The sequence below is a fragment of the Aptenodytes forsteri genome, unplaced genomic scaffold (genome assembly GCF_000699145.1).
Source record: "Aptenodytes forsteri isolate BGI_AS27 unplaced genomic scaffold, ASM69914v1 Scaffold93, whole genome shotgun sequence".
Classification (NCBI taxonomy): Eukaryota; Metazoa; Chordata; class Aves; order Sphenisciformes; family Spheniscidae; genus Aptenodytes; species Aptenodytes forsteri.
This window is the reverse complement of record NW_008794665.1, coordinates 10,131,840-10,143,882: the sequence shown is the minus strand read 5'-3', so window position 1 is coordinate 10,143,882 and position 12,043 is coordinate 10,131,840. Positions and strand designations below refer to the sequence as shown.

Sequence of the window (12,043 nt, the reverse complement as noted above, 5' to 3'; positions counted from 1 at the left end):
GCTGAGGGCTCTGGGGTTGTTTAGCCTGGAGAAAAGGAGGCTGAGGGGAGACCTCATCGCTCTCTACAACTACCTGGAAGGAGGTTGTAGCGAGGTGGGTGTCAGTCTCTTCTCCCAAGTAACAAGTGATAGGACGAGAGGAAATGGCCTCAAGTTGTGCCAGGGGAGGTCTACATTGGATGTGAGGAAGAATTTCTTCACGGAAAGGGTTCTCAAGCATGGGAACAGGCTGCCCAGGGACGTGCTTGAGTCACCATCCCTGGAGGTGTAGAGGTGCTGCTTAGGGACATGTTTTCGTGGTGGACTTGGCAGTGCTGGGTTAACAGTTGGACTCGATGATCTTAAGGGTCTTTTCCAGCCTAAACGATTCTATGATTCTATTCTATGAAAAATATTCTACTTTCAAACTCCTTTTAAGAGTTTCAACAACACCAACAGAACAGCTGAAAGATTTCACTGTTGGTGACATCCTTGAAGCCACTCAAGGTAGCTCACATTGTATTTACAAGTCAAACTCATGCAATTACCTGCATTTTCAAAACCGTATGGACTACTAGAAAATTAATTCTTAAATGATTTAGAAATCAAAGAAATCAAAACTGATTTGCATTATTTAATATTTATTGATACAACAGAAAAAATAATTTGTAACAAACCACGTATTTACAATTTACACTGGAGAAAGATCTTTTAAGATCAATGAAACAACTTGCCCCTAAAACTGGGGTGTACTTCCAGTTAGATGGTAGTTACAGCGTTCTGTAGAACTCCCTTGCATTAGATGATCTTCAATTTGCAGGCAAAGCTATGGGGAAGAGGTTTCCAACAACATGCTTCTTGCTTTTGGTCTAAATTATAAAAAGAATAGAAATTAGTTCGAATTAACACAGTTAAAAAAAAGGCCTATCTGACTGTGCCACAGTATTAGGGAGTTACTAGACAGTAAAGTGGAACAACTGCAAATTGTACTCACAGCAGCAAGGACATTAGAGCATTCACATACTCCAGTGGCAAATCAATAAAAATATTAGTATCATTTCAGTTATGCTCAAAAGAGCACATTAGCCTAATTTAATTTAACTAACAGTGGTCTCTAACGAATGCATTCCTCTGTGCAAAGTTTGGAGTTGTCAAAGCCACACCTGGCTGCGACACCGACACTTGTTCTGCATGTATTTTCTTATGCTACCTCTAATATGAAATGTTGTATTTTGTGCAGGACCAAGAGGCCTCAGTAGTTAACGTGCATGTGAGTTCCACGCTATTTTTCTAAAAATCCTGTGTGATTTTAATTCACTTAAGTTCACCTTTAGGCAAATGGTCCACAATCTATGATTTCCAGTCCCAAAGGCCACACAAAGCTGCTGATAGCAGGGAAAAGTCCAAGAATTAAAACTGCTGCCAGATGAGACACTAACGCCTGATGCAACTCACCACACCAAGTGACAGCTGAGGACTATTACTCCAGATGTAGAGTTGCATGGGAAAAGCAGCTGCTTGATAGCCTGGACTGCGCAAGATGCCAAATTTTCAAGCTGCTTTAAAGCCCGCATACAGAATGAAGACTGCTGTTAAGACTTCCAAGTGAAAATAACAGCCCACTATCAAAATACCTTATACTAAAATGTTTTGGAGTATATATGCAGAAAATTGTCAGCTAATTCCCCAAAACTGATCAGCGGACTTCTCACCAAACCCAGGTACATGTCTTCCTTAGAGGGACACCTCAAAGACCAGAAGGGGAACGTTAAAGCTGACAGTTGTAACACAACTTAGTATGCACATTTCTTCTTTTACTATAGAGAAAGGGAAAACGGTGGCTGTTCACCAGCGGCCAAGCGCTCTGGCACACCCCACACACTCTTCCGGTTGGCATATTCATGGCCTGCTGTGTGACACAGAAAAGGCCCTCCACTCGAGGTGTACGGCATAAGGGTCCTCCCAACACAAGAGTGAACTAAACTCATAGAGGAGCAGCTTCCATAGCATGGGAGTCTCCGATTTCACAGAACGGCTGAGGTTGGAAGGGTCCTCTGGAAGTCATCTGGTCCAACCCTCCTGCTCAAGCAGGACCACCTAGAGCCTGGATTCAGATAAGGTCTCTCCCCCCACATATGAGCTTTTGTCTCCTGATCTCTTCTGTACCTCTTGACCTCTCCACAGCAACCACAGTGATAGAACGAGGATGCCGAGTGTGTACACAAACACTCTAATGTACTTTGCAAATACACACTCCCACCCACGGGCAGTAAGCAGGGTAGAACAGAGATGGCAGGTTCTCAACTGCGTGGACGGAGCTGGTCCACGTGGAAGGATATGTTAAATGAGCTTGGTCAGGTCTCAGCTCTGTCTCTAAGAGAAATGCATGAAAGTGATCCTGAAGGGCCACCCAGCTCTTCGCACTAATTCAGTCCAGGCTCCTCCTCAGACACATCAAAACCCAGGAAGATTATTTTCTCCTGGTATTTACCAGAAAAGTCAGACAGCCACAGGGCGCGAGAAGGCATATGCGTTCACATCCATATCTGCAGCAATGGGCACACACTGCCATGCTAGATCTCTGTGCCAAAACCAGCTGGTGCCAAACGGCATTCCCACTGGCAAGAGGAATGAAGATGTACGAGCAGGTGAATGCCTGGACGAGCCTGCCAATACAAAATCAGGGTATGGCGTGGTGCCTAACTGATGGCAGAGCCACGCCAAGATTGTGCCAAGGCAAAGGAAGTCACCAGCACACTGAATTAGAGCTACAAGAGGAGCAAAAAGCACAATGCTACAATGCTCTGGGATAAGTCTGTCCAGGGGGGATGGTGCTGGGATGGATGCTTTTGGCACTGCAGACCCAGACTCAACAGATGGATGAAGCTCAAGGGCAACACTGTGGGCCTGAAGCGATCTCAGTTCTGCTTCTGCAGTCTAGAAAATGGCAGATGACAATGATAACAAATGCCTTGCCAGTGACATCCTAAACCGACCTTCTTGGGATTAAAACTACACAAAAGTCTTTCAAAGAATGGAGGCCAAAGGAAGCTTTGCATCACTTCTCCGAGCGAGAAAACTGGGAGCTTTGCCAGGCCCTGTACAAAGCTTGGAGGAGAGGTAGCAAAGGAACCTTCAGGCAGAACACCACCTCTGAAGTAATTCAAATACCTGGAACTGATTTAGAAAAATGATACAATCCTTGCAAGCGGCACAAAGACAAAAAAGAAACCTTTGTTAAGGGAAATGCATCCAAAAAAGGCAAGAAATTAGTTTAGGCAGCAAGACAAAAAATGAAGGAGCACATTGAAACTTGATACAGCAGCTGAGCTGAAACAGTGGCAGGTGAATGCCTCATCCTGCAGCCTGCTCCAAGGGGAAGGGGGAAAAAAAAGAAAAAAAAATAAAAGAGACAAAAGCACACCTTTGACAGATACTTCAAGGAGACAACTGCCAACTTGCATAGCAGGACACAGTGCATCACACTGGCAGCAGGTGCACACGGAATTTCATTAAGAAAAGGAAATTACTATCAACACTTTTTTAAATACGTGAGGAGACCCCTTCTTTGTAATTTCTGAAATAATTCAAGTTCCAGATAAGTGCACACAAAAAAAAGGTGCACATTTAAGCAAATTCTTAGCCCATGCATGTGTCCAATTAATTAAGACAGGTTTTGTACTTCATCAGCATCACAGTTCCATGGAAATGGGCAAGGAGGGGCGCAGGAGGACTGGGGCATGCACCTCATTTGCAACCCTCAGCATCTCACCAGAGATGAGCTTTGCAAGCTTAAAAAGTCCTTCGGAAGAGGAGCTAAATTATTTTCAGTAAAAACAATGTTACTATTATAGTTCCCCCCCTCTTTTCATCCATCAAGAAACACAAGTATGTCATGCAGCGTGGGTGCAGGATGTAAGCAACAGAAGCCATTTCATGACAAGGTGATGGTTTCTGTGAACTTAAGTGGGGTTAGCAACTGAACAAAATGAAGCTATTCTAAATTCTGATAATTCACTCAATGCAATTTGTTTGAAAAGTTAAACAGGATGCTGAAGACGGATTTGGTATGCCACAAAACGGAGAGGCAAATAAAGCAAACATTTAGAGTTACTTTGTCTTTAAAACACAGTGGGGCTTTTTCACTAGTTAAAACACTGTTCAAGTCTGGCAGCTGTGTTCTAATTTATTCCTGCAGCGACCTCTGTGCTTTACCTATGAATTACCTTCAGAGTGCACAGTAAGGCTTAGTTGCTCAACAGGCAAATGTCTGCTTCTACTAATATGAAGAAAATCAGCCATAATAAAAGTCAGAGAGCATTTGCTGGATGCAAAAAGGCCTCTGCAATTATCACTTAATTGTCCTTCACGGGCCAATACTGGGAGTCTCATACTTTCCCCTTAAGGTTGATCCCTCCTTCAGCACTTTTTCTGAACTGGCTACTTAATTAGTCTTCCTTCCTGGGCTTAATTGTAAATTTGTTTTGATTAATTAGCCTCAGAGCTGACTTGGCACTAACTGAAATATAGAAGTGCTTAGTTTCTTCAGCGTATAGGCTACTGCATCCTAGGGGAGTCCCCTCTTTGTCAGCAATAAAATTTCAAGTTCAGATTGTGTTTGAAAAAAGCTGCTTCATAATTATCTTTCATTTCTCGTAATTGCCCCCTCTGTACTACAACACAAAAGTGATGATAACATAAAGAAAGGATAAAATTCAGTAAGTTCAGGCCTCTTGTTCAGTGGTTTACACATCATGTTCATTAGCCGAATCCTGCAGTTTTAGATAAGATGACTTAATGCTCTTAAATGTGAGTGATCATAGTACTACTAGAATCCCAAACCAAGAGTGTAGGTTACCAGCACAAGACAGCTGTGTTCTCATGGCACCGACACCAGAAAGGTTTCCCTTACCCATCAGAAAAGTCACATTCTACTCTTCCAAAAGTTACTGAATTTCATTGAAAACCCTCTGCACAACCTAGACAAGCCAGTCTGCAACACCTTTGGACACTACTATTGTTCTTCATTATGTTTACACCTCTCATATCACTCCTTTCCTCCCCCTCTTTATGGCACATTGGTTCCAGAAGACACCCATGCAGCATTACGATGCATCTGCCATCTTGATCAATTCTCATTTCAGCTACTGTTACTGAAAACACAGGAAAAGGCAACTGCAAACACCATGACCATGAAAAAAAATGTAGTAAGCTAAATAAAATAATGTGTGTTTACAGCTATTGTACCCATTTAATAAACTTCCTAAATAGTTGTCAGGAGTACTGCAATTCTTCAGTTTTCGAATTTAAAAGGCCTTACCTATCGAGCTGCAAAGAGAAGTTAAAAATTTTACTTGGGACATTAGTATATTTTTCTGTGAACACTTTTAGATTTGCATCTCAACTGAACTGTCAGACTGAGCAAGTAAACACTTTGCTTCTTTCAGCTTGTTGTTTCAATTATTGCCCCTCTCATGCTCCAAACAAGAAAAGACTGCAGAAGTGGTGCAAAGTAAATGTGGTTTTACAACCTTTTGTGTGCGCCTTTACTTGGGCACAGGAGTTTAAATGAAGCAAACCAGAACAGGAGCTTTGTGTGTGGGCTTAAGAACACAGAGCAGCTCTGCAGGCACTCCTTTTAACATATTCATTCCCCAATAATCTGCAGCCAACTGTTTTGACTGATGATCAACTACTGTTTTCATCTTAGAACTGGACCATAGGAATCACTGTGGTTGTCAAATCCTAAATGAAGCTTTTCCATGCAACCTGAGAAACATTTGGCTTCGAGATCTCTTCTGACTACATTTGTGAACATCCACGAAGCGATAGGATATTCTGAAGAGGAAATGTACCCGCTTAGAAAGACTAAGATATTCACTTACAGCAGCTGTCAATACCATTTAAAGAGGCATGTTCCATACTCTTCAGTTAGATGTATTATCTGCAATCAATCACCACTTAAAGTAAATCCTGTATTACAAAAGACATCATGCAAGAGAGTCTATATATCAGTAGAAATGTAAGAAATATTCCTTCATGCTGAAATGCCTTTTCAGCTGTTATGAAATGAGGAAATAGCTCTCTAGGTTTATTGCATTCCCCAACTGTTAATTTAAAATCATCTGCAGATAACCAATTCAGCTGTGTACTTGAAAAATAGAAGAAATTGTGTATGTGCCTCAACAGTTTGTTTTATTGGCGCTGTTTATTTTTCTGTAATTACTCAGCTCATATTCTCCTCTTTATGTTTACAAAGTTGTATAAATATGGATGTGCACACATATCCAACAGTTTTGCAACCATTCTTCTGCCACTTTAAACTGCAAAAAAGCTTTGTTCAGTAAAACAGGAACAGCTTTCTAACCAAATGAAACTACAAAAAGATAGATTTTCAAAAGAGCCTACTAACCAGTAAAGTAATTTTTTTTCAAAGGGAGCCAAAGCATTCAAAAAATCTGACTTTTTATTGTGGTGGGACATTGTCAGTCAAGCTCCTTAAAATAAGCCTCCAGTTGTTACCACAATATCTACCATAGAACACATGTACTTACTAACATGAAGCTGATGAAATATGTGACGCTGCTTTTGTTTCCAGCTCTCTCAATTACTGTTGACAGAAGGCAATGAATTAATATACTAAACCAGTGACATCCTCCAGGAACAGTATGTGTACCACACAGGCAACAGAAAAGGCCACGTCTCTTTCATGATGATGATCCCAACTTCATTCCACAGCAGGTAACACTGGCTAACCAACTTCAGCCTAGATTAGCACAAACCTGGCTCAGATCTCTACTGCTATTAGAGGTGATGTTCTGTACTCTAGTGTAAGTTACAGTTGTGCCATCTGAGCTGAATATATAAGCCATTATAGTCTATGAAATAATTTAAAAGCTGTTTTAAAAGCTACAACAGGCAAACAACATTACAGAAACCCTAAGAATATATATTTAAGCTACAGACCACAACATGCTCTGTACGGGCTATTACTTTAGCATTTTACCAAGTCTAAATAATTTTGCCACATATCTATTTGAAACCATCACAGTAGTCGGTGGAAGTTAGATTACTCAACAGAGTAGAAAATACGCTGATAAAAAGAATCACACATATGCAGGAAGAAGAATGCTAACTTCTCACATTTCAGAGAAGGCTTTTTTATTTCTTTGCAATATCCGATTTGGTAAAGGAAAAAGTTAGACCACCAAAGGTTACCCATGACTACTAGTAGCCTGACGTACACAAAAATGTAGGAAGCGGGAGCCAAAGCAGGACCAGGTAGAGGTGAAACATCAGCTGCTTCTTCTGACTAACGACTGATTGTTTGCCACACTGCACAACTCAGCACCCATAGGAGTCCTGGAACTCAGGACATTCTCCTGCACCTCCTCATGCTACATTCAGGCTAATGACACGGAAGCAAGTTTTTTTACAAGTGTCAAGTTGAAGAAAAAAAAAACATTTAAAATGCAATCCAGACAAATGGTGATAAACCTAGCTCAACTCAACTCCTGCTGTGCACTAATGTTTTAAAAAACAACTTTGAGCAAGTGGCTATAACTAGTACAACACACGTACTAACAGAATGAACTTAGCAAGGTTCAGTGCCAAGTCCTAATGTTAACAGAAAATGATTTACATCTCCTTGCAACAGAATTCAACTGAATTTATCTCCATCTGTAACACACTCCTTTTCCTCCCTTTCAAAAACCAAACTCTACTGAACATAGATGCCAGCCAAGGACAAACAGCCATGCTTGAAGCCCCATCTAGCGACAAATGGTGGAATTGTTGCTAAACTAAAGCAACATCCTAGATACATCACTATGCTTGGCACAATTGATTTTGCTACTTAAAAAAAAAAATAATAAACCAAACATTTTGAGATGTAGTCCAACTACAAAGTGTTCTCTGCAAACTATACAGGACATTACTCCCAAGAAACCGACTAGCCAGGAAGCAACAAAAGCATCCAGCCTAAAAAGTTACATACTTTACCAAATCCACCCTATTCTTTTGACACTCCCAGCCATAGAATTAGGAAAACACAGGCATTCATGGCACACTTACCTCGAACCTGCACTTGAACATCCGCCACTTTCCAACCTGTGTCAGGAAAAGGTCTGCACACGTGTTACTTCTGCTTAAGAAAACATCCTGAAGGACGTATTTCTCATCATTTACTCATGACCCAAAAGAAAATCCACTCAAAACCCTGCTGCCAAGTGGCAGTATAGTGCAGTGGGGGAAGACACATCGCTGCCTGATACAAGTCACTTCTCATCAGAACCCACCAAACTGCAACGCATTGCTGGAAAGCAGCAGGCTGCCTCGAGCTCTGTCACAACATACATCCACACTTTCCTTTAGGGCCATGAGCTCCATAGTCCATACACGTTCACTAACCCCTTAAGAAAGTACCCTTCTGCTACCCAATCTGCAGACAGGTAATGCAGAAGAAAATTTGCAGGGTACCTTCCTTCTGAACTTCCTGGCCTTTAACACAACTGAAAAGTGGTCTTGTTCTGACTTTCTGCTGGAGCCAATAAGCTTGTTGAGCTCAGAGACCACCTCATCCACGCCCTAACCGCTGGGAGACATGCTTGGGGCGAGGAGCAGAGAATCTTTGGTCTAATGCTAGCCCTGTACTGTTTTCCAAGTGGCAAATTTCCAGCCCTCTGCAGGCCTGAGGAGTTGAAAGACTTACAAACTAAACGTTTTAGTGGGTGGGATCCCCTCAAGCAGTGGAGACAGCATGTGTGCCCATCTGGTAGCTGGTATGGATCCAACACAGAAGGGACAATATTTGAATCTTGCTGACCTTGAAGAGAGCAACCCAAGCCCAAAATTTAGAAAAGCTGCCAACAACAAATTATTATCAGCTGTAACTAAATTACTTTTTTAAAAATTTTAACTCTTAAACTGCTTACAAAAGTTGAGGCTGGGAAAAAAAGAAAAAAAGAGGTCCTTCTGTGCAGTCTGAACTTTGACAGCAAATAGTTCATATCAAGACAGAGGAAGAACTAAATGGCAATGGGCATGTTCCTCTGTTTCATCTTCTCAGAGTTAAGCATGACCTAGCCATGAATGCTAAGATGCCACATAACTTCTACTAAGTATTTCCACTGTCAGTCTATATATGCACTAATCATAGGAACTACTGCTTGAAAGAGAATGATAAAAAAACATACTATCTCAAATTCCCCAGTCTAAAGGGTTTTTCACAGAGGCATGGTAATCTTGGTGTCCAAGCCATTTCACAGACACACGAAATTAGCTGGCAGCTGAAAGCTTAAGGGAAGCACTAAAGCCAATTCATCTTTCCTACTTTAATGTATACTCTAGATTTAGCATAAAGATCATGGCCAAGACTGTTTACAAGGTCAATACTCAATCCTCACGTCCTTAAAGTTTACGATTCCAATTCCATTTTCCCTATCTCCTTCTCTTCTAGAATAGTAGTGACCACAGAGAGAAAGCACCCTACCAGAATAGCTGTAGTTTATCCTTATCTTCAGCCAGAAGGAACCTTGAAGGGCTTGGGAGACAAATGCTATGTATACCATCTGCTGTCTAGACTTGGCTTCTGGAGTATACAGTATAATTACAGTTTTCCCAAAGGTCCTCATTATTATCCAGGAACACAGCAAGCAAAGCAAAAGGAGATATTAATGACCTATTGCTGTTACACAAAATAAAGCTATCCACAATGTTCAGAGCTAATCAAGCCATAGCTTCCATACAAAAGATACAACCGATAAGCTCCTACTTAAGAGCTCCCATTTTACAATTTGAATATGAGGCACTAATCATACATCTGCTAGACGAGGAAGAAACTCCTGTCATTAACATATTAGAAGAAGGCTGGACCCCAGCACACAAGTATTCCAGCAGCCCATCTCCTAGACAACAATTACTGGAATGTGAACAGCATGGTCCTACATTTAAATAGTGATTATTCTAAGCGATTTGTGCCAGGCAGATGTTAAGACTATCAGACGTTACCTGAAGACATCAAATTTTTTTCAAGTGCTAAGCATCTTTAGGGAGATTAGGCATATAAATACAATTTGGAACAACAATGTGCTTTAGCCACAAGTTTTATACGTGTATCTTCCTGTCTTTGGATGACATAAGAACAGTAACTGATGCAGAGTGAGGCCCTTCAGTATGTCATGTCACTTTGATAGCAAACTACTGAGGTTCTTTTGGTTTTGTTCTTAACTCTTCTTACGTTGATTTCAGCTGCTCTATGTTAATTTGTAATGTTAAGCTGGGCACACTCAAACACTTTTTGTATGTAAAAGAACTTCAAAACATACAAAAGCTTGAAAAGTGTTTCAGCAAACTTTTCTGCAGAAAGTTCTTCACCTGTCTTTTTTGAGTTGTGTGAAGAGAAGAACACTTTCTTCATTCAGAAGATTACGTATGTTATATCCATTTCCTACAAATAAAATTTTTTTAAGAAGCCACTAGCAATTTTTGAAGTCCTGTCCTGTCTTCAGCCAAGTGTATTTTTATTTTAACAGAAGGAGTATTAGCCCCTAATCTAGGATGCCAGTCTTACAGGCACGTCATTGCATTTCAAAGAGATAACAAGGAATACAGCTAGTGTCATTTATTTTAACCTGTGGTAAGAATAAAGTGCATCTTTGCTGAGAAGATTTTTACTGAAAAGAATGTAAGCCCTCTGCTCTCAAAACCCACAAGAAAACTTCTAAGGTGACTGAATTTACTTTAATTTATTCCTGTAGAAAATCTCAATAAAAACTGCACATGGAAACTTATCTGCAGATCTTCACTTGGTATTTGCATACTAACATGACCACAAATAAAGAAACAGCTAAAAGGCACTGAATGTCGGGAATGAGCAACATCCTAACATTCATATACAGCCACACTGGATGAATTACGAAGAGATCACCCATCACAACCATTGCATTGCCCATCCAGGCATACTGAGACAGGCCATCAAGAAGCAGGGAAGAATGGAAATGAAGCACAGATCCTTAGGGCCATACGGAACTTTCTGCTGTTTGATATAATCTGCTTTCCCAAAAAGCAAACTACAAAAATGTCTCTGCAGACCCCTAACTTTTAAGATTAAAACAAACAAAAAAGCTTCAAAGCATCAAGCATTAATTGAACAATGATTGTTCAATCAGGACGTCATGGTGAAAAGTTAATGGAAAAACAAGTGGTAGCTTGTCATTTTCTAACATAGCCTCTTCACAAGAAAGCTGTACAAAAGCTCTCTACAGCTTCATGAACAGCCTGCTTTACAACTACAACAAACTCTCCTGACTAGCATCTTACCCACTGAAGGACAGCTTCCCATATGGAATTCATTCCACTTTTATCTCAGAAGGGCAAAATCAGAGGTGTCCAAATTCTCAACAACCCACATGAAGTTACAACCTGTTCAACAAGACATTCTGCACCTTCTATATATCAAGCACAAAGTGTAAAATATGGTGAACTGATCCAAATGGATTTTCATAATTTTACGCAGAAAAAACAGCAAACAGATGGTGACCAAAACAGTTATATTAACTACCACTATATTAAGCTGTCTGAAGTTTCCCCAACATTGTAGCGAGGGACAGAACCAGAATACCAAGAGAAATTCACTCTTAGAACTTGGTAGTGTCACAAAACCTTTGAGGCCAACTCACATAAACAAGCAGTGTTTGTATCACTGCATTCAAAGGTTAGGTCATCAACCCACGTCCAGTGTTGGGTCACATTCCTTTCTCCTTTGCAGACACCAAGTTGGGCGGGAGCGTTGATCTGCTCGAGGGTAGGAAGGCTCTGCAGAGGGACCTGGACAGGCTGGATCGATGGGCCCAGGCCAACTGTATGAGATTCAACAAGGCCAAGTGCCAGGTCCTGCACTTGGGTCACAACAACCCCATGCAGCACTACAGGCTTGGGGAAGAGTGGCTGGAAAGCTGCCTGGCGGAAAAGGACCTGGGGGTGCTGGCTGACAGCCGGCTGAACATGAGCCGGCAGTGTGCCCAGGCGGCCAAGAAGGCCAACGGCATCCTGGCCTGTATCAGAA

At 41.2% G+C, this 12,043-nt stretch overlaps 1 protein-coding gene across 1 annotated transcript in view; it reads right to left on the bottom strand.

Annotated features, from left to right (window-relative positions):
• Positions 1–627: 627 nt before the first annotated feature.
• CENPC (centromere protein C) overlaps positions 628–12,043 on the bottom strand; it is a 29,686-nt gene continuing 18,270 nt past the window's right edge. Inside the window, exons 18-19 of the mRNA XM_009273606.2 lie at positions 10,354–10,426; positions 628–848 (exon numbers count right to left, since the gene is read on the bottom strand). Of these exons, the coding sequence (XP_009271881.1) occupies positions 806–848; positions 10,354–10,426 (116 nt within the window). The 3' untranslated portion in view covers positions 628–805. The remainder of the gene's footprint in view (positions 849–10,353; positions 10,427–12,043) is intronic.